The 24,259-nt window shown below is 62.3% G+C and overlaps 3 protein-coding genes across 9 annotated transcripts; all 3 read left to right on the top strand.

The window, feature by feature from the left end:
- The first annotated feature begins 936 nt into the window (after positions 1-936).
- On the top strand, positions 937-3,203 carry LOC121494593 (translation initiation factor IF-2-like). The gene is made up of 2 exons (XM_041761179.1): positions 937-1,736; positions 2,506-3,203. The coding sequence occupies exons 1-2, from the start codon at positions 937-939 to the stop codon at positions 2,858-2,860; spliced, it is 1,155 nt and encodes a 384-aa protein (XP_041617113.1). The 3' UTR covers positions 2,861-3,203.
- An 808-nt stretch (positions 3,204-4,011) lies between these two features.
- LOC121495624 (cytochrome b-c1 complex subunit 10) lies at positions 4,012-6,112 on the top strand. Its single transcript, XM_041763412.1, has 3 exons — positions 4,012-4,156; positions 5,195-5,339; positions 5,957-6,112. The coding sequence occupies exons 1-2, from the start codon at positions 4,107-4,109 to the stop codon at positions 5,313-5,315; spliced, it is 171 nt and encodes a 56-aa protein (XP_041619346.1). The 5' UTR covers positions 4,012-4,106; the 3' UTR covers positions 5,316-5,339; positions 5,957-6,112.
- A 5,383-nt stretch (positions 6,113-11,495) lies between these two features.
- Positions 11,496-23,237, top strand: MBD3 (methyl-CpG binding domain protein 3). Of its 7 annotated transcripts, none has more exons than XR_005989026.1 (7): positions 11,496-11,824; positions 16,444-16,603; positions 18,093-18,245; positions 19,140-19,230; positions 19,602-19,779; positions 21,570-21,818; positions 21,934-23,237. XR_005989026.1 is itself a non-coding variant. In XM_041763399.1 (7 exons), exons 3-7 carry the CDS (start codon positions 16,502-16,504, stop codon positions 21,766-21,768), a joined length of 723 nt encoding a protein of 240 aa, XP_041619333.1. In that variant the 5' UTR covers positions 11,496-11,728; positions 15,796-16,000; positions 16,444-16,501; the 3' UTR covers positions 21,769-23,237. The 7 variants fall into 7 exon arrangements, 6 of the variants coding, with proteins under 6 accessions (XP_041619333.1, XP_041619328.1, XP_041619331.1 ...); XM_041763399.1 differs by adding an exon at positions 15,796-16,000 and having other exon boundaries at positions 11,496-11,728; positions 21,570-23,237; XM_041763394.1 differs by having other exon boundaries at positions 21,570-21,773.
- Positions 23,238-24,259: the final 1,022 nt, after the last annotated feature.

The following is a 24,259-nucleotide window of genomic DNA, read 5'->3' as shown; positions in this document are numbered from 1 at the left end:
ACTACCGCCGGATTCTGTATTACATGTAAGTGGCCCTGAGGGAGGGAAGAGCCACGATTACGGGAAAATTGTGCTGAGTGCCTCAAGATAACTGGTTTCCAAACAAAACCTTTTTAAGAAAAATGGTTTTATACAAGTGTCGACACAGCTGGCTGGATTCTCTGGGATGTTCAAACGGTCCTCTCTGAAGTGGATCTGGAGCCCCGTCCTGTGTAGAACAGCCCTGTAGCAATAAAGGTGACATTTGATGACCACACTTTGCTGTCCCCTGTGCTTCGGCGGGGGAGGCAGGGAGGCGGTGCCCCGTCGGGCAGCAGGTAGCGCAGGGCGCGGGGCACAGGCAGGGACAGGGCCCCGGGCCTGGGGCAGCTGTAAACATCCACTGGAATCTACGGTCCCTCATTCTGGGGTCAGGAGTCCCCCCCCAAGCGGGCCAGGTCCCTCCGGAGGCCCCTTCCTGCCTCTCCCACTCCCAGGGGTGTCAGGCGTCGCGCAGCTGGTGGCCACATCACCTCTGTGGCATGTGGCCGCCTCCCCGTGTGTCCGTGTCCAGATTCCCATTATGGGGACACCTGTCACTGCAGCAAGGCCGCCCTCCTCCCGTGCGACTGTCTTAGCCCAGGATCTGCAAAGATCCTGGCTCCAAATAAGGTCCCAAGGGGTGGGGGGCAGGGCTTCAACATGGCTCTTTGGGGGACACACAGCAGTTTGACCGCGGTGACAAGGCCCACGGCGATTCCACGTCCCAGAGCCGGAGCTCCTCAGGTCGGGGGGAACCTGCCCCTGCAGTAGGGGTCCTGGGATGGAGCCTGCGTAGGCCGCTCCCCCTGCCTCCGCCCCTGGTGCGCTCCCTCCCCACACACGTAAATAAAATCTTTTTTTTTGGGGGGGGGGGGTTATTTTTAAGCAATCACACCCGACACGGGGCTCGAGCTCATGACCCCGACATCCAGGGTCGCACGCGCGCGGCCCACTCGCCAGCCCGGTGGCCCTCGGGAGGGGCGTCCAACAGAAGTGGGAGGAGAGAGGCCCGCGGCCGGGACACCAGCTCCGTGGACGTTTCTTTTAAGATTTTATTTATTTGAGAGAGCGGGGGAGAGCGCAGGAGCGAGGGGGCCAGAAGCAGACGCCCCACTGGGCAGGGGCCGACGTGGGGCCCTGGGCGCCGGCTGGGCGCCGCCTCGGTGGCCACTTGGGGAGAGAAGCCTCCAGACGGTGACGAGGAGCGAGGGGGCGGAGGGGGTGCACCCTGTGACACCCCTGGGGCCCTTATTTGTCACCAGGTGTGACCGTGGGACACGGGGCCCGCATCCTTTCTTTGCCCGGGCAGGAGCCCCCCCGCGGCCGCAGGTGCGAGGAGCCCGACAGCCTGGCGGCGGACGCAGGTCACGGACACCTTGGCTTGTGAAAGCTAAGCTCGGCGGCTTCGTGCGCGGGGGGACACGGGCCCGCGGAGGAGTGACTCAGCGCCACCCGGCAGGAGGCGGCGGCTCGGGATCACTGGCCCCACGCGGCAGGCCGGACGCAAGCTCAACACCCTGGGCGCCTCCCTGGGTAGAAAGGCCTAGAAAATTTGGATTAACTCACAGAAGACATCAGCTGAGCGGTTGCGGGGGCTGGAGGGGCCGTGAGTCGGCCCAGCGGCTGGAGGAAGCCCGAGGCCCCGGCTGCCCGGCTGCCCTGGCGCTGCGCCCACGGGCACGCACGTCCACGTGCAACCTGCACGCGATCACCATGTGAGTTTGTACACGTCAAGCACACCTCAGTACGTTGTCAAGAGGTTACAGGAATCCATCCGCGGGTGAGCGGTACACACAGCATGTCCCCCAGTGTGTCCCCTGCGCACGGCCACGTCCCCGGGCTGCCAGCAGGAGCAAGGCCCTCACGTGCCGCCCTAGGATGGACCCGAGCCCACCATGCTCAGGGAAGGCAGACACAGGAGGCCCCATGGGGTGGGAGTCCACGCATGACACGTGCAGGACGGGCTCATCCACGGACAGGGAGGGGGCCCAGGGGCCCGGGAGGTGACGGCTGATGAGGATGGAACGGACCTTTCCGAAGTGATGCAAGTAGGAGTGGTGGTTCCAACAAGTGAATGCACTGGGCGCTGCTGAAATTTTTTTTAAGATTTTACTTATTTATTAAGATTTTATTTATGATATATATATACGGGGGGGGGGGCAGAGACACAAGCAGAGGGAGAAACGGGCTCCATGCAGGGAGCCCGACATGGGACTTGATCCCGGGACCCCAGGATTGTGCCCTGGACCAAAGGCAGGTGCTACACTGAGCCCCCCCGGCCCAGGGATCCCTAAAGATTTTATTCATTCATTCATGAGAGACACAGAGAGAGACGCAGAGACACAGGCAGAGGGAGAAGCAGGCTCCCTGCGGGGGAGCCCCATGCGGGACTCAATCCCAGGACCCCGGGGTCACGCCCTGAGCTGAAAGCAGATGCTCAACCCCTGAAATACTCACTTCTAAATGGCTAATTGTTGGTTATAGGGACTTCACAGCAGTAAAAACAAGAAAAGCAGTTCCATTTCCCCCAAAGGCCAGATGGGAGTATCACAGGGAATCCTGGCGCCCCGGGCAGAGGACCACTGGGATGTGGGAACCGCTGACAGTTCTTGCTTATCAGGTATCAGGATCCTGGCGACTCCCTTCTGGGGATCCTCCCCTCCAGTTCCAGCCCATGTCCTCGCAGGGGCAGAGGCTGACCTGCCCCATTTCCACAGCAGGCCCCGGGGCATTTTCTGCACTTATTGGGAGAGATGCGAGGGAGATTCTAATAATATGGCCAGACTCCTGGATCCCGCGGTGCCTGAAGCCATCCAACATGCCGAAAAACCTAACTTAAACTGGTTTTTGTTATCACTGGAAAGGAAAACCTTCTGCCTTATGAGCTGAGGTGCGTTAGGCAGAGGGGCAGTGAGCCAGGGCTCCCGGACCTGCTGGGTCCAGACCTGCAGCCCTCAGGCCCCATGCCCAGCTCCACTTTTTTTTTTTTTTTTTAAAGGTTTTATTTACCTGTTTCAGAGAAAGGAAAAGAGTGACAGCATGAGCCGGGCAGGGCGAGAGAGGAAGAGACAGGAGAGGAGCCCAAGGCGACTCTGCAGGGAGCGCGGGGCCCAACGTGGGGCCGGATCTCAGGACCCCGAGATCGCACCGGAGCTGAGACCAAGAGCCTGAAACCGGGACGCGGAGCCACCGTCCTTCCCTGCAGGCCGCTCGGAGGCAAGCGGAGGCCCCAAGGCACCTGCAGAGACACGTGTCTACACAGGTAGCAACAAGCCCCCTCTCCCCGGGCCACGGGGTATCAGCGCGGGGGCGGGGGGCTCCCCCACGCGGAGGGGCCAGGACGCGCCCAGGACCCGGGAGCTGCCCCTCCCCCCACCCCGCGAAGGGGCCAGGACCCGGGAGCTGCCCCCCTCCCCCGCGGAGGAGCCAGGACGCGCCCAGGACCCGGGAGCTGCCCCTCCCCCCACCCCGCGGAGGAGCCAGGACCCGGGAGCTGCCCCTCCCCCCCCCCGCGGAGGGGCCAGGACCCGCCCAGGACCCGCGGCCCCGGAGCTGCCGCCCTGCAGGAGGCGAGCGAGGGGGGAGGCGAGCCCCGGACTGCACCCGACGCCGGGGCCCCGGACCGCCCCCGGAGGTCCGCCCGCGGGCCGCACCGGGACCCCAGGGGCGACGGGCCCACTGGCGGCGTCCGACCGACCGCGCCGCTCCTCCGGCGGCCCCGGCCAGGCCCTGCCCTCCGGGCCTGCTCCCCTGGCAGGACACGCGCAGCAGCCAGGCGTCTCGGGTGCAGCTGCGGCCGCGGGGAGCCGCCCTGGCCGCCGGCGAGGGGACGCCCCCGCGACTCCCGGTCCCGCGCTCGGCAGGACCCGCCCACCCGCGGCCTCGCGGGAACGACTTCCGACCCTCCCCGGAAGTGACCGCTAGGTTTTCCGGGTCTGCGCGCGCAGCAACCGCCGACGCCCGTTGCCCACTGGGCAGCCTGCCCGGGGCGGGGCCTCCGCGTGCGCCTGCGCGCTGCGGCCGCCGCGCCTGCGCAGTGCGGCCGGCGGCAGCCGGGGTCACCCTGAGCTGCGGACCGCGTCGCGATGCTGAGCAGGTTCCTGGGCCCGCGCTACCGGGAACTGGCCAGAAACTGGTGAGCGTGTGCCCCCGGCCCCCGCGTCCCCGGTCGGCACCTGTGATGCTGCAGGCCCCAGAGGGGTCCGGCGCGTGCGTCCGGGGCGGGCTCCTCACCCCTGCCTGGGCGGACCGACACGGCCGCCCGCCGTCTGTCCGGGCCCCGGGCTCCCGCCGGACGCCGGGCAGGGTTCCTCGGGCCTTACGGACCCTCGGAGCCGTGGTGGTGGAAGTAGCGCCTGCAGCCCCCGCCCGCCGTGAGGCTCGTGGCCGGCCACGGGAGCTGCAGCGGGTTCCCCGGCCGCGGGGCACGTGGGCCCGCACAGCCCCGAAGCGCGAGCAGGTACCCACGCCGGGAGGCTGCGGCGTCCTCCAGGGGCTCTGCCTGCGGTGGTTCCCGGCGCAGGCCTGATTGTCGCGGAGCCCTGCGGGGCAGCTCCGGTGGCCCTGCTTCCTGCAGAGGACGGACGAGCCAGAGGCCTGGGTTCACAAGGTCACCTCCGCGAGCCTCGCTCGCTACGCTAGAGACTGGGTCCCGCTCCTGCTCGTGGGGAGCAGGTGCATGGGGTCTGACCCGCAGGAGGCCGGTGGAGCCACTGAGGACTCTAGTCCGTCACCGCACACGAGTGAGGGGCCGCCCCTGGGCGAGAGCTGCACTCAGCCTGTGCCTGCACCCAGCACCTGGGTGTCCTTGGGCAGGTGTGCGCTCCTGATCCGTCTCTCAGTCCCACAGCTGTCACGGATCAATCGCGAGCTGCAGAGCCGACGGGCATGCACACCTGGGCTCTATGAGGGTGGTTATGAGCTCGTATTGTTGAAATTTTTTGAGCAAATTCCACAAAAAAACCTGCCAGTGTGAAAGCAGGCGGGAGTGAAGTCGCCTCGGGGTCTTTGGCTTTGCGGCCACCCCACGGAGTTGTCTGAGGCTTGTGTTCATACGCTGGGCAGGAGGGGGTGTGTGTGGTGGGCGCTGGATAAGGGGGAGGGGGAGAGACCCAGAGATGCAGCTGGAAGGGTGATTCCCGATCAGGACCTGACCCCTGCTGTCCTCTGGCAGGATCCCCACAGCAGGCATGTGGGGTGCCGTGGGCGCTGTGGGGCTGGTGTGGGCCACGGACTGGCGGCTGATTCTGGACTGGGTGCCCTACATCAACGGCAAGTTTAAGAAGGACAATTAAACGGATCCTCCTCGGACGCCTCTGGTAAGTTTGGCGGCCGTTAGCAGGTGAATCCTGTGATTCACACGTGGCTGAGGACTGGGGCTGCCATGAGGCTGGTTTTCCCTGCCCCGAGAGCTAGGGCGGCAGGTCTGGAAGGCTCACCTGGATGTTTAACCCAGGAGAACCCTGCCTGTCAACACAAAGCTGCCAACCAGCATCCCTGGTTCGCGGGGCTGAGGAACAGGCAGTGCCCCAGGGGCCCCGTCCCGGAGGCTGACTGCGCATCCCACACGGTGCCTGCCATCCCAGTCTGCCCAGCCCCGGGTGTCATGGAGGGGTGCCCCACTTCACGGGGCAAGTGGAAGCTGGCCCACAGGTGTTGGCCTCCCTAGGGGCACTGCTTGAGCCTTAACGACCCCTTGGATGGTTCCATTGGCCTCGGTCAACTGTGCTGACCACGTGGCCTGGCGGTGTTCTGGTTTGCCACCTGCCTGACAGCCGGAGTGCCCATGCACTCTGTCCATGCAGCAACTACGTGGCATAGCCGGCTTTGACTTTGGAGGCTGGCTGCAGTGTGTAGACCTCATCACTCAGCGCCTCCCTCCTTGCAAGGACGGGAGCCTGGAGTCTAATGCCCACCCGCCCTGTCTCCCTTCCAGGTGTTGGCGGGTGCTGTCTGTGAGCCCTTGCCGTGCCTGGACTGCCCACGCCCTCAGGATGGACCTTAGGGGCACGGATAGCATGACCGAGGACTCTTTCTGAAGATAGCTTTCATGTTTGAGTGCGCACAGCATTAAACCTTGCTCTGAAACCTGCCCCACCTGGACGTGGTCATGCTGGGGATGTTGTTACCATGACTTAACTCTGGTGGCCTGAATGACCCGGGGTGGGGGGAGGCATTGTGTCAAAGAGCAAACCTCCGTTACTGCTCGACGTCTGGGGGTGAGAATTTAGGAGAAGTTTAGTTACGTGGTCCTGGCTCCAGTTACTCAGGAGGATGCAGTCAAGGTGTCAGCCGGGGTGGCTGGTCGGAAGGCCGGACGGGGGTGGGAGCTGTTCATGCTTTGCCGCATGGGCCTCTCCTAGCATCTTTGCGGGTGGAAGCTGCGTGTCTTAGGACCTTCCCCCCAAAGTCTTGCACCGTCACTTTCTCCACTGTTGGAAAACACACCCCCACATCCAGCCCACACTCACGGTACGGAGACCTTGGCTCCGTTTTAAAAGAACAAAGATCAGAACTTGTAGGAAAGTGAAGCCCTCACCTGAAGGATACAGAAACGAGCAGGTACACGAGGACCTCTGGCACTCCCTTTCCTCCCTCTGGCCCCTGCCCTGTTCTTGAAAATTCTAGAAGCTTCGTGTGTGTCAGAGCATACTTGTGAAACCCACTCCCGTGTTAGTCGGCCATAGGGAAACTCCACAGACTTGGGAGCTTAAGCAGATCAGTTCTAGAGGCAGAAGGTTGAGGTCAAGATTCTGGGTTTTGCTGCATCCCGCTTTCCCCTGATTCCCCTGTGGGGGGCGCGGAGGGTGCGTCTCCCGGTGTCCTGGGCCACTAATCCTCTGGGGACACGGCCCCACCCTCCTGACCTCACCTAACATCCTGGGTCACCTCCAGCAGCCGCCCTCGGGGTTGGGGCTTCACTGGATGCACGTGGAGGGGGTCAGGTGTTCGGAACAGGGGTGATTTTTATTTTTTTGTTTTTTTATTTTTTAAGATTTATTCATGACAGAGAAATAGAGAGGTAGAGACACAGGCAGACAGAGGGAGAGAGGCAGGCTCCATGCAGGGAGCCTGATGCGGGACTCTATCCCGGGTCTCCAGAATCACCCTGGGCCAAAGGCAGCACCAAAGCGCTGGGCCACCTGGGCTGCCCAACAGGGGTGATTTTAACACAAGCAGTGGCACTGATGACACCCCTTCTGCACATCATTTTTTTCCCAAAGGCATCTTTATCTTTCCTGGGGCTCACGCCACTTGAGGCCCGGTCCTCCGCTTTGAAATGGCTGCCACGTGCCAACCCTCAAACTGATCTCAATAAATCCTGTCACTCGCTGTTCTCTGCAGTGATGTCTTTTCAGCGATTTATAAATAGATGTGCTGCTTAAAACCTAACAAGGGAGGGGCCGCGAGACAAAGGAGTTACTCCTTTTTTTTTTTTTTTTTAAAGGAGTTACTCCTAAGTTTGTTTTGTTTTTAAGTTTCCAGCCCCTGCAGGGCTGGGCGGTCCCACGGCCCCGAGGCAGCACCGAGCTGGAGCCCTGTGGCCTGAAGTGGAAGGAAACCCGCGGCCCCCTTCTCACAACTGTGATTTGATAATGCTGAATACCTTTAAAGAAAATACAGGTGAGCTTGCTTCCATGACAGCCAGAAAAGTAAAATTCTAATTCAGATTGTTATACATTAAACTGAAAGTACTGTGAGCTTTTTTTTTTTTTTTTTTTTAGGGATTTATTTATTTATTGAGAGAGTGAGAGGCAGGGACACAGGCAGAGGCAGAAGCAGGCTGCTTGCAGGGAGCCCAACATGGGACTCCATCCGGGTCTCCAGGGTCACACCCTGGGCTGCAGGTGGCGCTAAACCACTGCGTCATGGGGCTGCCCCTACTGTGAGCTTTAATACAAATTTTCAGTATTTTTTTCCCCCCAGTATTTTAATACCTTTCCAACCACTTAAGTCTGGGTGGAAAGTTAACCATTAAAAACATCTGTAAAAGATCACAGGTCTCATGTTGTCTCCGGTTTGAAATGGCTCAGCACGATGCCATGAAACCCTTTATTTAAAACTTTCACATTTTGGGGGATGCCTGGGTGGCTCAACGGATAAGCATCTGCCTTTGGCATGATCCCGGGGTCCCTGCAAGGAGCCTGCTTCTCCCTTCTGCCTGTGTGTGTCTCTATGTGTCTCTCATGAATAAATAAAAATCTTAAACATATATAGGCAGCCCAGGTGGCTCAGCAGTTTAGCGCTGCCTTCAGCCCGGGGTGTGATCCTCAAGACCTGGGATTGAGTCCCACGTCGGGTTCCCTGCATGGAGCCTGCTTCTCCCTCTGCTTGAGTCTCTGCCTCTCTGTTGTGAATAAATAAAAATCTTAAAAAAAAAATTCTGTTAACACCTCTAAAAAAAAATTTCACATCTTGGAGGCGCCTGGGTGGCTCAGTCGATAGAATGTGCAACTCTTGATCTCGGGGGTCATGAGTTTGAACCCCACATTGGGCATGGAGATTACTTAAGTAAACTGTCGGGTGCCTGGGTGGCTCATTCAGTTAAGCGTCTGCCTTGGGCTCAGGTCATGATATCAGGGTCCTGATATGGGGCCCCATGTTGGGCTCCCTGCTCATCAGGGAGTCTGCTTCTCCCCTTGCTTGTGTTCTTACTCTCCCTTTCTGCCAAGTCAATAAAAATCTTAAATAAATTGAGGTTCCTGGCTGGCTCAGGAGAACATGTGACACTGTATCTCGGGGTTAGTAGTTTGGGCCCCACGTTGGGTATAGCAAGATTTACAGAAAAAAGTAAAATTTAAGTAAAAATAAAAGGAAAACAAACTTGGAGGCGTCTGGGTGGCTCTGTCGTCAAAGCAGCTGACTCTTGATTTCAGCTCAGGTCATGATCTCCGGTTCTTTGGATCGAGCCCGCTGTTGGGCTTGGAATCTGCTTAAGATTCTCCATCTCCCCACCCTACTACGTACTGTCTCTAAATAAAATCTTTTTTTAAAAGTACAAATTTGACATTTTGTCTATCATGGATCTTTTGCATTTAAGTTGTTACAGCACTGCAGTAAATGCCATTCATCTTGATGCTGAGGTCTTTGGGACCCTTTACATTCTGTGCCGCAGCTGAGTGGCGTGCTTGCCTCCCATGAACTCAGGAACTGCTGACTGGGGAGATCTGTGGTTGTCAAGACTGGGGGAGTCCTGGCATTGAGTGGGTGAGGCGAGGGGTGCTGCTCAGTCCCCCACAGCACCCAGGACGCCCGCAATCACCCATCCCCAAGGTCCACAGTACTGAGGGGAGAGGCCCTGTCAGTCAAAGTGGCTCTTTATGTCATCAGATTTCGTTTCTCTTTCTTAGCTCGTGTACATGGGCAGGAGAGGGTGTCTGCTTGCGGCCTGAGCCAGCCAGCCCGGGAAAGGGAGCTTCGGAGTGCCAGCAACTGCCGCCCCCTCCCAGGGCTCCTGGCCTCCCATCCCTGCTGGCACCCTGATCATGTCCACCCGGACCGGCCCCTCGCGATCAGGCAATGCCCACAGGCCAGCTGAATACGTTCTGGAGACATTCTAGGCCTCAGGCGGTCAAATTCCCACAGAAGCAAGTGAGGTCCAGCTAGCTGGATGCCTGAGAACGGAGAGGAGGCTCCTAGGGTGCGTTTCCAATGGTGGTTCTTAGGGTCAAATCTTATGACCTACACCATACATCCATCAACATGGTACTAACAAAAACCAGAAACTAAACATCGACAATGTGGTGAAATGAGCCCTCCCCCCAACCCCTTCCACCCCCCAGCTCAAAAGACCAGGAGGCTTCCCTTCTCACCCCTCCCCTTGCTGGCCCAGGGCAAAGGAAAAGGTGACTGAAGAGTGGATGGATCTATGGTGCCAGGAGGCCCAGCCTCCTCCTCATGTACCACTGGCAGGAATGTAAAATGGGGCAGGTGCTGTCGAAAAGTTTGGCTGGGGACCCCTGGGTGGCTCAGTGGTTTAGTGCCTGCCTTTGGCCCAGGATGTGATCCTAGAGACCCAGGATCGAGTCCCACTTCAGGCTCCCTGCATGGAGCCTGCTTCTCCCTCTGCCTCTCTCTCTGTCTCTCTCTCATGAATAAATAAATAAACACTTAAAAAAAATAGTGTGGCTGTTCTAAAAATTAAATGCAGGGATGCCTGGGTTGCTCAGTGGGTTGAGCATCTGCCTTTGACTCAGGTCATGATCTAATGTCTTGGGGTTGAGTCCCACAACTGGGCTCCCTGCTCATCGAGGAGCTGCTTCTCCTCCCTCTGCCTGCCGCTCCTCCTGCTTGTGCGCTCTGTTGTCAAATAAATAAAATCTTTGAAAATAAGATTTTATTCATGAGAGACACAGAGACAGAGGGAGAAGTGGGCTCCATGCCGGGAGCCCAATATGGGACCCCATCCCAGGACTCCCGGATTGCGCCCTGAGCCAAAGGCAGACCCTCAACAGCTGAGCCCCCCAGGCGTCCTGAAAATAAAAATAAACAGTTACCACTTGACCCAGCAATTCCACTTCGGGGTATGCACCCAAAGACTTGAAAGCAGGACCTGGGAGTGGTCCTGGGAATCCCTGATGCAAGAACCTTAATACTTTTTCCTTTATGTGTCTTTATGTGGTTTCACTGACAACAAGTGTATCTTTATAACTACAACTTTTAAGTTAAATAAAACCATTCAAGCTGGAGAAATGCAAGCCCAGCAGCGCCCAGCATTGCCTCCACGAAGGTCAGCGTCCCGAAGTTCTGGGTTCTGGCCTCAACTCTGCAGAAGGGAATGCAGTGCCCCCAGCCAGCTTCGCACGGTGACCGCTCGGGCGCCCACCTGGCCGCTCTGCCCTGTATCTGTGAGTCCAGGACCAGGACACGGGGGGAATCGTGAGAAGTCGCCGTGCACCTGAAGACCTGCAGCAGGCCGTCGAGCTTCACCTGCGCCCCACGCGCTGGTCCTGGGGGCCGGGCCCCGCTGGGACCTGAGCTGGGGAGACACCTGCAGGGGAGACGCGGGGGTACGGCCGGCGCTCCGCGTCCCCCGGCGCCAGGACAGGAGGCCCAGCGGTCTCCGGGCACTGACCTCGGCTCCATCACCCCAAGTCCCGAGCACCTGCCCTGGGCCGGGGAGGGGAGGGGCTGAGGGGAAGCCGCCGGGCTCTCGGGGGCGCGGGGGGAGGAAGGGCCCCGGGGCGTGCAGGGCGGCGGTCACCAACAACGCCTGCAGGCTGGGAGGCCGCGCGGCGGGACGGACGACGGCGCGGTACCGGGCGGCCACCTCGGGACCGTGCAGCGGCCGGCGGCTCGCGGGGCACAGGGCGCAGGCGCGGGGCGGGCGGGCAGGGAGGCGGTGCTACACCCAGCCCCGCCCCCTAGCCCCGCGCTGATTGGAGCCGCCGCCGCGGGGCGGGGCTGGCGACCACGGGGCGGGTCCCGCGCGGCGCCTGCGCAGCACGGGGCCCCGCGCGCGGGCGGGTGGGCGGAGCGCGGCCCCCCGAGCGGGGGCTGGCGAGCGCGGGGAGGGGGCCGAGAGGGCGGCAAAGCCGGCGCGTGCCCGGCTGGGGGCGGAGGGCGGGGGCCCGCGGGCCGGAACAGCCGCGGCAAGTGGCGGCGGCGGCGACGGAGGCAGCTGAGGCGGCGGCGTCGAGCGGGGGTCCGGGCGGCGGCGGCGGCGGCGGCGGCGGGCCGAGGAGCCGGGCGCGATGGAGCGGAAGAGGTGGGAGTGCCCGGCGCTCCCGCAGGGCTGGGAGAGGGAAGAAGTGCCCAGAAGGTCGGGGCTGTCGGCCGGCCACAGGGATGTCTTTTACTATAGGTGAATGAACGTGCCGGCCGGGCAGGGCCCCAACGGGCGCCTCCCAGCGGCCTCTGCGGCGGCCTGGGCGCCTCGACCCGGGCTGCGGCCTGGGCCCCGCGCGTGCGTCGTGCGTGCGTGCGTGCGTGCCGGCGCGCGGCGGCCCCGGGCCAGTGCGCGTGCGTGCCCCTCCCCCCCGCGGCCGCGTGGAGCTCCGAGCGGCGCGGCGCGGGGCGGGCGGCGGCCTTTGTTCGGCGGCCGCGGCGGCCGGGCTGGCGGGGCGAGGGGCGCCGGGCGCGGGCCAGACGCCGCTGGGAGGCGGGGGTGGGGGCTGGGCTGTCCCTCGGATCGGCCGGGCGCGCGCAGCCCGGGGCGGGGGCGGGGGCGCGGAGGGCGGGGCGGCGGGGCCGCGTGTGCGGAGGGCCGGCCCGCCGCCATCCCCGGGCTGCGCGGGAGCGGGGGCTGCGCGGGGGCGGGGGCTGCGGGCTCGCCGCCGCGGCCTGGGGAGACAAGTCGTGGGCGGCAGGCCGGCGGCCACCTGCTGCTCCCCTCCTTCCTCCCCTTCTTCCTGAGTGCTGGAAGATGCTTTTGTTCCTGAGCCAGCTCTGGTGGCTCCCTCCCCCTTGCTGCACGATCCTGGGGCGCGTTCAGGTCGCTGGACCACGTAAAGGGGGCCCCGGCCACGTGCTGGGCGCGGGCCGGCACTGGGGCCGCGGGCCCAGAAGCTGCCCGGCTGGGGCCGATCGGGGCGGGGGTGCTGCTCGTGCACCGCGCACTGGGGTCGCTCTTGGGCCTTGGCTGCAGGAGGGCGGTGAGCAGGGAAGGGAGGGCAGCTGTCAGGACCAGCGCGGGGCTGGCTTCCCCGAAGAGCAGCGGCCCTGTTGGGGCACTGAGGGGGCGGGCACTGCCCTTGTCTGCTGCGATGAAGCCTGGGTCCGCGCGGCTCTGTCCGCTGGGTCAGTGAGGAGGTCCGAGGCCCTCGTTTTCCACACGTGTCTAGGCGTAAGGCTGAAGCGGGTCTCTCTGGCTCTAGTCCTTTGTTAACTGAACAGTTGCCTCTGCAGCACCTGCTGCATGTCCTGGCGGTGGAGCTGGCAGTGGGACCCCGCGACTCCTGTAGTTACAGGTGGTGACATTCACAGAGAAGCGCAGGGGTCTGTGAGGGCCAGTGATGGGGTGCTGGACTGAGGCTGGGGCGGGTCAAGGAGGGCCTTACTGAAAGGGTGTCGCTGAGCTGGGCCCTGGCAGTGGAGCTGAAGGGAGCTGTCCGGGCAGGGGCATCCCGTGCAGAGGCTGCAGGAGGCCGAGCCAAGGGCAGCATGGCCAGAGCACCTGGAGAACGTTGTTCCACCTCTTGTCCCCATCTCTACGTGGGCCTCTCAGGCCCTCCGCCAAATGGGGCCTTCCTGTGAGTCCCTAGACCTGAGTATGGGGGTCTGGCAATGGGGAAAAGCTCCAAAGAGGCTGGACAGATGGAATTCAAGCTTTCTGGTGACTCCACTGAGAGGTGGGGCCTGAGGGGAGCAGGGAGGGCAGGTGGTGCGCTTGGGCTCTGTGTACATCAGCGGCACCACTCCCAGGTCTGACCTGGGTGACCCACCAGGCAGGAGGGTGTCACCTGCCCTCCCAGTGGGTGGGAGGTTTGGGGAATGTGACCTGGAACCCATGGTGTTGTCTAGAATGTGGATCTCTGGTGTCTCCACCTCCTGGAGCGCCAGCTGAACCAGCAACGGGGCAACAGCATGGATGGATTTGCCTAATTCTCTTAAGGCAGAGGAAAGTAGAGCTTGAGGGCTTTCGGTCAAACAGACCTGGTTTGCAGTCCAAGCCTTGTCCCTTGGAATACTTGGGCCTTGGTTTCCTTCTCCAGCGAGTGGGGGAGGGAGTGTGTTCTTTGCAAGGTGACCCCACAAACGTTACCTGGGGCTGAATCATCAGGCTGCGGCCCTGTGTTCTTTGTGAAAATAATCTCCCTGTGATATTCTGTGTCCAGGCAGGAGGTTGAGGGTTTGTGGGAAGTTAGTACCCTGACCTCGGGGCTCGCTGTTTGGACAGGTACAAAGTAGAGAGGACTCCCCCAGGACATCTCATGTCAGAAGTGGAAACGCTCGGGAGAAGCAGGACGGGCTCAGGGTCAGGGCCCCTTGGGGCATCGCGGGCTCCAGGCCTCATTCTTGTCGGTGCCCACTCACTGGTCCTGGCGACTGGCACAGCAGCCCTTCCTACAGACTAGAAGCCAGGCTGTGTTTCAGTCCTATACCCACGTCCTGGCCTGAGGCTCGAGGCCGAGTGGTGGCTCCTAGCCCCACAACCAGCCCCCGGACATGCCAGCCACAGCCCCCATCCCCATGCCTGGAGCTCCTGGTCTGTGCCCTCCCAGAGAGGCCCTTGTCTTGCTCTTTGACTTCTATACGTGTGCTCCGATTAAGTCTAGAGTAGTGGTGGTTTTCAATAAAATCTTAGGGACGTTCTCCTGTGTCCATACTGAGCTGTGGATCTGTAGGACCGTTTTTAAAGCTTGAGATCTAGTCCGCGTTCTGCCCAGTCCATCCTGTACAAGTGTACTGTCGAGTGGATTTCAGTCCTACAAAGTCGTGTGGCCGTCACCTCTAGTTCCAGAACATTCCATCACCCCCAAATGCCCCCCCCCCCAGCCCCTGGGATCTACTAATTCACTTTTTGTCTTGCTTTTGTAAAAAAAATAGTTTTTATTGAGATTAGGATTCATACTGAATACAGTTCATCCGTTTCAAGTGTATAGTTCAATAGTTTCTAGCATATTTACAGGTATGGCCACCTCCACGGTCAATTTTAGGATACTTTCCTCACCCCGAAACAGCCCCAGGCCCTTAACTGTCAATGCCCCGTACCCCATGGCGCGGTCCCTAAGCAGCCACTTACTTACCTGCTCTAGTTCCTGTCCTCCTGTAGTGTGTGTGCGGGGTGGCGAGTGGAGGCAGAGAGACGCTGGCGAGGTTCGTGGGGTCCTCCTTCCTCTTTGCTGTCGTATTGGACCCCGGCTCCTGCCCGCCGTCCCGGCGTGTAGGCTCTGTGTGCACCAGGCAGCGCAGCAGGGTGGGGTGGGGGAATTGCCCCGCAGAGTCCCCGGTGGCCTCAGAGCAGGGGTCGGGCTCTGTGTGGGGCGCCGGGTCTCGGGACTGGGTCCCGTGACTTGCTTGGCTTCACCCCGGCCCTGCCCGCAGGGGGTGGGGGGATCCAGAGCTGAGTGCGGCTGCCCCCCGTTTGGGTCCTGACGCTGCAGGAGGGGGTTTCACTGTGGCTGGACCAGATTCCACGCTGCCCTCGATTGTCCCGAGTGGGGTTTGGGGACCAGACATGCCGTTGTTTGAGAGGCTCGTCTGAGGTTTTTCAGGGGAGATCAAGAAAATCAAGCACTTAGCATCTCAGACTGAGGAGCCAGCAGCAGCGGAGTGACCTGAGTTGGTAGCTGCGCCGTGTCCGGAAAGGCGCCAGGCCCCCGGGCCCCCCCACAAGTGCTTTCTCACAGCCGGATGGAGACGTGATCCCCACGGCACACGGCTCGCCCTCCTAAAGTGCACGAGTCCGTGGTTATTGTATCACAGAGCCCTACAACCATCACCAGGGCCAACCTCCAAACATTCCATGTCCCCAAAAGCAAAAGCAGCCCTGGCCCCATTAGCTGTCACCCTCGAGCCCCCTCCCCATCCATGGACAAGCCCGTCCTGGACATGTCACACACATGGACTCACACCCCGTGGGGCCTGCTGTGTCCGGTTCCCTCCCTGAGCGTCGAGGCCTCGGAGTCCGTCCCCGGAGCGGGTGGGGGGCGTCACTCCTGTTCACAGCCAAGGGACATGTTCGTGGGGTGGGGGGGGACGACACAGTGTATATTCGCTCTCCCGCCAGTGGACACTTGGGGCTGTTTTTACCTCCTACCTTCCGTGAGCCTCGCTGCTCTGAACACCCGGCACCCGGCTGTATGTTTTGCACAAACATGTTCATTCCCTCAGGTAGATCCCGAGTGTGGGGTTGCTGTTCAGTCTGAGGAGCCACCTGCCTGTCGTCTGCAGTGGCTGCAGCAGTTGCTGTTCGGGTTAATGCCTGCTGGTCCTGTGCTGGTTCCTCCTAGTACAGCCTCCTTGACTCGGCACAGCAGCCCTGTGGGTTGGCATCACTGGTTTCCTAGAGAGGTGGGCGGCCTGTGCCGTCCACAAGGTGAGCAGGACGGCAGAGCTTCGTAGCCAGGTCTTCAGAACACCTGGTTTCCGATTTCCCAACAGGTCACACCTGAGCAGCTATTTGGGGTCCTAGCCCTGAATCTTAACATGAGATTTTACAGCCCCCACCCCAGGACACCCTAGTCCCCAACACGGCACCCATGAGGAGACTGTTGTTAGGGGCTCTCCCTCAAAACCTGCTCTTCTGGGGTCTTTTCTCAAGAACACAGCCTAATTCTGTTTCTGGAACGTTCTGAGATGTCAGCTGGGCTCCCAGGGCTCCCGGGGCTGGGCCCCACCCTTCCGTAGTCAGGGCATTTACTCTGAGAGCTCGTCCGAGCTCTCAGCCCCGGTGTCTGCCGGGAGGCCGCACTGGGGAGAGGGCAAGGGTTGGCCCAGCACGCCGCGCCTGCCCACCGCTGACCCCCTCTCCGTCCGCAGCCCCAGTGGGAAGAAGTTCCGGAGCAAGCCCCAGCTGGCACGGTACCTGGGGGGCTCCATGGACCTGAGCACCTTCGACTTCCGGACGGGCAAGATGCTCATGAGCAAGATGAACAGGAGCCGCCAGAGGGTCCGCTATGACTCCTCGAACCAGGTCAAGGTGAGCTCCGGGCCTCAGGCTCACTGCTCAGACCCGCTTCGGGGCCGCCTGGCTGGCGCAGTCGGTGGAGCGTGCGGTTCCCGATCTTGGAGCCCTGAGTTCAAGTCACACGTTGGGCATAGAGGTTACTTTAAGAACAAAAACGCAGGGGATCCCTGGGTGGCGCAGCGGTTTGGAGCGTGCCTTTGGCCCAGGGCGCGATCCTGGAGACCCGGGATCGAATCCCACATCGGGCTCCCGGTGCATGGACCCTGCTTCTCCCTCTGCCTATGTCTCTGCCTCTCTCTCTCTCTGTGACTATCATAAATAAATAAAAATTAAAAAAAACAAAAACAAAAACGCAGGCATTGACGGGGTAGCTGGATGGCAGTGAACGTTCTCAGTCGGGTCTTGTCGTGAGCTCCTGGTCCTGGGGTCAAGCGCCACGGCGGGCTCTGTGCTCCCTGAGGGGTCTGCTGCTCAGCTTCTGCCCCTGCTGTGCGCTTTCTCTCTAAAATAAGTAAATCTTTTTTTTTTTTTTTAAGATTTTATTTATTCATGAGAGACACAGACAGAGGGAGAAGCAGGCTCCATGCGGGGGGCCCGACATGGGACTTGATCCCGGATCTCCAGGCTCACGCCCTGAGCTGAAGGTGGTGTTAAGCCGCTGAGCCACCCAGGCTGCCCAATAAGTAAATCTTTAAGAAAAATTGTAAGATAAAAAAAACCGCAACTCTAGTTTGGGGTGGAGAGCAAGGCTTCCACAATTAACGTTACTTGTCCCGGTGTTAGAGTTATAACTGGCTCTTGAAGGACATTTGGAAGTTACAGAAGAGTAGGAAGAGGGAAAAAAATTCTCTTTACTTTGTCCCTGAGAGAGGCCATGGGCCTGCGGCTGGCCCTGCGGGTGGCCCCCAGCTGTGCCCGGTGTGTGTGCCTGTCACACTCTCCCCGAGCCTGGCACAGCTGGCGTCCCTGCAGGGGCTGGAAAGCAGCACTTATGGAACACCCAGGGGCTCAGCGGTGGAGCGGCTCCCTGTGGCTCAGAGAGTGACCCCGGGGTCCCGGGATCGAGTCCCGCATCGGGGTCCCCGCAGGGAGCCTGCTTCTCCCTCTGCCTGGGTCTCTGCCTCTCTCTGTGTGTCTCTCATGAATAAATAAACTCTTTAAAAATGACAGAGAGAGAAAGCAGCACGTCTCCCACAGCTGATGGGCCACATGGGGGTGCCTGGTGACGCTCTACCAGTCTGATGGATGTGCGTCCAGGGGGACTTTGGTCCTGGCTGCAGGACAGCACCAGCCAGGGCACTGTCTGGACTGTGCTCCATGGAGAGCAAGGAGCAGGAGGCAGACACAGGGCAGGTGTGGTCCAGGGCCCCACTGTGGCCCCAGAGCCGGGGTGCCTCCGGGTACGCTGTGACCAACAGACAGCGATCTGTTCCCCAAAGCCCAGAGGGGAGGGGTCTCGTCCGCTGCGTGGGAGAGCCCAGGGAGGCCTCTGGGGCTGCAGTGTGTGTCTCTGCAGGGCAAGCCCGACCTGAACACGGCCCTCCCCGTCAGACAGACGGCATCCATCTTCAAGCAGCCGGTGACCAAGATCACCAACCACCCCAGCAACAAGGTGAAGAGTGACCCCCAGAAGGCTGTGGAGCAGCCTCGGCAGGTGAGCCCACGTGCCCCCCCCACAAGGTCTTGGCGGGCAGGGGGGCAGTGGGGGCTTGGGTCTGCGGCAGTGGAAGCCCCCACCCTGGCCCCGCTCACCACACGCTTCCTCTCGCCACTGTTTGGGGGGAGAGCTTGTGGTTTTGTGGGGCGTGGTTCTGTAAGGTCACGCACATGGTGCTTGTAAGCTGCTGCTTAAAATCCGAGGATTATCTGTACCTTTGTGCATATTTACAAACGCCCAGCAGATAGCTGGCGTGCAGGTGCTGGCGCGGGCAGGAGGCTGTGGGAGCCGCTCACGAGAAGGCCCCTTGTCATTTCCACTCCCCTCGGTGGCATTTGGGTCATAGTCCTCTATAACCACTCAGACCTGAGCATCTGTCCCCGTGCTTTGGACCGTGCCTCTTTGCACCCTGTCCCCGAGTCCTGTGGTGCCGTCCACGGGCAGAGCTCCTTGCACCCCCGGAGGCGCTGGGCCCCCTGCCTGCACAGGTGGTGCCTGTTGACGGTGCTGACCAGGTCCCTTTGCCTGCTGGGACCTCTGGGGGCCTCGAACTCAGCCGTGGGAGGACGGTGGACTCCTGAAGTTTCAGAGCAAAGGGCGCTTTGCCTGCGTGGGATTGCATCATGTTCTGGGAACCATAGACTGTCAGCACCGACGGCAGGGCTCACATCCCGGCTTGCGTGCCTCTGAGCTGGGAGGACAGGCCTGGGCGGAAATCCCGCTGGGTCCTGCAGAACTCTCATTCCCAAGCAAGTAGCTCAGGCACGTCGGGGGCAGAGGTCGTGCTGACCTGCTGTCCACATGTCCATGGGCCCAGCTATTGGTGGGCCTGGCCAGGGCTGCCTGTTGTGGAGGCATGTCCGTCAGCCCCATCTCTTTGTCTGGTGGCAGCTTTTCTGGGAGAAGAAGCTGAGTGGCCTGAATGCCTTTGACATCGCTGAGGAGCTCGTGAAGACCATGGACCTCCCCAAAGGCCTGCAAGGTAACCCTGGGGTAGGAGGGGGCCAGACGCAGGGGAGCCGGTGGCCTCTGCAGCACGGGGAGCAACCCTAAATACCACGCCACGGGCCGAGTGCCGCGGCCCTGCTGGGGCTGGGCTGGGCAGCAGGGAAGGACAGGTTTCTGGGAGCACAGGGGGGGCCGCAGGTGTGGCACGGGGTGTCCTGAGGAGACCTGGCGTGTGTGGTTTTGCTCCCGCGCCGTATGCAACCACACCGTCCCTGAGAGGCGCAGCTTCTGCGTTTCTCACGAGCAGGCCTGAGTGCCTGTAGTGGGGGGTTTGGGAACGAGATCCCAGGCTAAGGGAGAAGGGCCTCAGGTGCCAGATGGTGACCACCCTGCCCGCCCTGGTAGGCGTGGGACCTGGCTGCACAGATGAGACCCTGCTGTCGGCCATCGCCAGCGCCCTGCACACCAGCACCATGCCCATCACGGGGCAGCTGTCGGCCGCCGTGGAGAAGAACCCGGGGGTGTGGCTCAACACGGCCCAGCCCCTCTGCAAGGCCTTCATGGTGACCGACGAGGACATCAGGTATTGGCCCACACGTGCCCCCAACGCCAGCCCTGCCCGTGGCCAGCATGCTCCCCCCCCCCCCCCCCGTCTCCCTGCAGTCACATTTCTCTACTAACGCTCTCCGGGGTTAGTGGCGGACGTAGCCCCAGCGAGGGCAGTTTTGAAAAGCATCAGCAGGAGCCTGCCAGTGTGTCTGGAGTTGAGGGCAGGCCAGGGGCTGCCTGCAGAGGGAACAGGAATCACCCTTGCTCTTCAGGAATGTTCTTAGGAAGAGAAAGTGGCTCCTCACCGGTGTGGACAGGCTTGCAGTGTGGCCTGCCTGTCCTCGGGCACATGAGGCTTTCCAGGTGCCTGCCAGGGGGCTGCAGAGAGTGGCGTGTGGAGCAGGGAGCACGGGGTGAGTGAGGGGTGGCAGCAGACACGCCCCAGGCCCTGAATGCCAGCACAGGTTTAGGCTGGACCCCGCAGCTGCGGGCCTCAGAGGGCTTCCCCGACGAGCCAGTGTCTAGGTGCAGGTGGGCTCGGGGCAGGAGGCGTCCATCTGCCAGAACCATCTTGAAGGGCGTCCTGGTGAGGAGGTAGTTCAAGCTGGCAGCAGGGCAAGGAGCATTTAGAAGCAGCAGAAAGTGGAACACACGTCCTCTGGGGCTATAAAGCATAAGCGCACAGCTGAGGTCAGGACAGTTAGGGGCTCTGTGGTCCCTACACAGACTCGGGGCTGGTACCACAGCAGCCGCGGCCGGGAGGGGCTTACCCGGAGCGGAGGCGGGTGGGCTTCCCGTCTGGGCACCGGGGTGTGGAAGCCAGGCCGGTACCACACGGGAGCCCCATGCTCTGTGCGGTGAAGACCCGGAATAGCCTATAGCCTCACAGAGGAGCTCGTCTCCAGGAGATGGAAAGTATAAGGAAAGAACACAACCATCTGGAAAGACTAGACGGATTTTTAAAACCAAGCAGAACTTCTAAAAATAGGAAAAGCCACGGAAAGGAGAAGCTCGTGTCATGGGTTAGGTAGGGGATCTGGTCCCGTCTGGAGAGGAGACGGGCGGCTGGCAGTGTGGCAGCACAGCACGGGGGTGCGGAGTCTGGGGCCGGGGGGTTGCAGAGTCTGCAGCCAGCGTTTGCCAGACCCCGGGACAGACGCAGGTGCGGATTCACCTTCAGGCGGGGTCTTGGCCGCAGGGAGGAAAGCTGAGGGTCTCACAGCCTAGGCTGACTGCTTTCTAGGCGGCCAGAGCAGAGGGCAACCCCTGAGAAAGCTGCTCCATCTGCAGGGTCCTGTCACCCAGCAGGCCATTGTCCCATTTTTTTTTTTTCTAAGATTTTACTTACTCATGAGAGACACACATAGAGAGGCAGAGACCCAGGCAGAGGGAGTAGCCGGCTCCATGCAGGGAGCCCGATGTGGGACTCGATCCTGGGACCCAGGGTCACCCCTGAGCCCAAGGCAGATGCTCCACCGCTGAGCCCCTCAGGCGTCCCGTTGTCTACTTTCTCTTTGCAAACTCTGCTCAGCCGACGGATTCACGTGCATCTGTGCGCTGGGCCCAGGAGGAGAGCCGACCGGTGCGCCCGGGCAGGGGCTGACTGAATCGGTGCCCGCAGGGAGCACTGGGAGGGGCAGCAGCAGAGGGAGCCAGGGATGTGGGTCTGGGACCTGCTGCCAGAGGTGGAGTGTAGGACCCAGACCCTGAGCCAGAGGGCCACCAGCTAGGGCGGAGGACCCTCCCTCCTGTCCTGGCACCTGCTGTCCTGGAGGCGGGGACCGCGGGGACGAGCTCTGGCCAGCGCAGCCTGTGTGTCCCCAGGAAGCAGGAGGAGCTGGTACAGCAGGTGCGCAAGCGGCTGGAGGAGGCCCTGATGGCCGACATGCTGGCCCATGTGGAGGAGCTGGCCCGGGACGGTGAGGCGCCGCTGGACAAGACCGGCGCGGACGAGGATGATGAGGACGACGAGGACGAGGACGAGGACGAGCCCGACCAGGACCAGGAGATGGAGCATGTTTAGAGCAGGTGCTGGCTGGCTGGTGGTTCCAGGCCGCAGCTGGCACTTGGACGGTGACTGTGGGGATGAGGGACATTCCCAGGGTCCTGGGGCCTGCGCCATGCAGGGTGGCGGCTGTGCCGGTCTCCCCGTCGGGGCACTGATGGCGCCCTCTCCCTGTCTTCCCAGAGGCCCCGTGGAGCCCTGCCTGCGGGGAGCCACTGCCAACTCCAGCTTCTCCACACTTGGACCAGGCTCTGTGGCCCAGCCCAGGAGGATGGCGGCCCCTCCTAGGCCTTCCCAGGCGTGTCCCCTCCCCCAGGTCCACGGGGGCACGGCTGGAGGACAGCCCCTGCCTGATGGGCCCCCACGTTTGCTCTTCTCTGAACGGCCTGGGTCCGGAAGTGCCAGTCGCCCCCGGGCCCCGCCTGCAGGAGGCCGTCCTCGGAGCCATCACTCCACACTGGACTAGGGACCGGCCTCGTCCCCACGGCCGCCTCACACAGGACAGCTGCCCCCAGGCGGCCTGCGAGGTCCCCCAGGGGCTGGAGGAACTTTTTCTGGGACAGTCAAGCTGCGGGACAATATTCCAGGGTCGACACAGGAGCCCTCCAGGTGCAGGCTGGCTCCCCTGCGCGCCCCCAGCGGGCGAAGCCGTCGTGGCTCCAAGCGGCACACGCCAGGCGTCCTTCAATAAAGCCGTGACGCCAGTGGGGCTGGACGTCCGCATGACTGCTTAGCCTTTGTGTGTGCTGCACGTGGACGCCAGCTCTGGCCTCCGGGCCGGGAAACCTCGCCGTCCCCACGCGCCCAGCCCTGCCTGAGGGGCAGCCAGCCCCCGGGACGGAGAACTCGCGGCTGACTCGCCCGGCAGGGCTCCAAGGCAGCTGCGCCGGCGGCATCTGCGTCCCCCTCCCCCCGTGTCGCAGGGACAATGACGCCCCTCGCTTGGGGCCAGAGCTGGCGCTGGGGCCGCGGCTCCTCGGAGCCCCCAGCCTGGGGTGTGTTGTGCGGCCCGGCGATTCCCGGTGCCCGGAGCCACGGCCCCTGGGAGCCCTGGGCACGGCGTCAGCGTGGAGTTCCTTCGTCCCACGCCCTCCAGCCCCGAGTGCCTTGGGCGGGGCAGCCACCCTGTCCCCGCGCGGCCCCGGCCCACAGCCTGAGACCGTCAGGCAGGACCCGGGTTGCTGCCTCGTGTGGCCGTCACCCTGGCCGGCCCGGAGGGTGGGCAGATGGCGGAGCCCCTGCGCCCCAGGACGCCGGCCCCGGCCGGCCGGCAGCATCCCGCTGGTCCAGTCAAAGCACAGCTCCTCGGGAGCCACCCCCAAGGCCGATGTCCTGCCCCTCACGGAGGCTGCACCCGCTGAGGGAGCTGTGCCTGGGGCTGGCCCCTGCGTGGGCCTGAGGCCCGGAGCCCTGCTCAGCGGGAGGGACCGCGGGGCCCGGGAGGCACCCGTCCTGCGGGCGACCGTTGAATAAAGCCATCTCGGTGAGTGTGGTCTGCAGCCTTGCTTCCTCCCGAGGACCCGAGCCTCTGTGTCGGGGGCCCCTGCCCGGCCCTGTGTGGCTCCCGGGGACCGGGAGGGCGGGCCCCGGGTCCCAGCTCCTCAGCGGAAAGAGCCAGTCTGGCCAAGGTTTCCAGAAGTGCCCTCAGCACCCCCGGGGCCACCTGCTGCCCCGACTGGACCCAGTGGGCTCTGCACCGGACGCACCCACGTTGGCTCTGAAGACTAACAAGGGTCCATCTGGAGTCTGCAGTGGGGGCTCTGCGGGGGCCTGGGGTGGGGGAGCCAGCGCTGGTGGGATCTCACCCCTGCTGCCCCCTGCCCGGCCACTGCCTGCCCTGCATCCGCAAGCAGCAGAGGGTCCGCCCACCTGGGGTCGGAGGCAGGTGGGTGCCCCAGGCCCTGCCCTGCTGCCTGGAGCGCCCTGCACTCCCCGACCCCCCAGTCGCACATGGTCACCCCACAGGCACCAGCCCCACCCTGCAGTCAGCCTGCCCTCCTGGGGACCCAGCTCCCAGAAGGGGGACAGGCTCGGGAGCCACAGGAGGGGGGCCCCACTGGCTGAGAACTCCGGTCTCCCCGACTGCAGGCCCAGAGAGCCCTTGGGGGGTCACGGACCTCGGGACCTCAGACGCTAGGATGCGGTCAGGGTCCCAGCCCAAGGGTGTGTCCGCACCGTGGACCAGGGCAGTGGTCTGGTGTGAGGGTCCGATGCCCCCAGCCCCACAGCAGGGCCCTCCCCACCCGAGAGCTCATCCTGACCCTGAGCTGAGGCCACCTTTCCAAGACGTGGGTCCCCCAAATTCTCTCCTCCCCAAAGAGATCCCTGGTGGCAAGGGCTGAGGAGAGGTTCCGCGCAGCTAGGTCACCTGGCAGGTGCTGCTCCAGCATCTCCCCACGCCACCTGCCGGGCCCCTTGATTCCGGAGCCATCAGTTCAGGGCTGTCCACACCACAGAGAACCACCCCGCGTCTCCACCTGGTGCCCAGCCGCCCCCACCCCGAGGCAGA

This window comes from Vulpes lagopus, chromosome 7 (assembly GCF_018345385.1).
Source record: "Vulpes lagopus strain Blue_001 chromosome 7, ASM1834538v1, whole genome shotgun sequence".
Taxonomy (NCBI): Eukaryota; Metazoa; Chordata; class Mammalia; order Carnivora; family Canidae; genus Vulpes; species Vulpes lagopus.
This window is presented reverse-complemented; position numbering and strand designations above follow the sequence as displayed.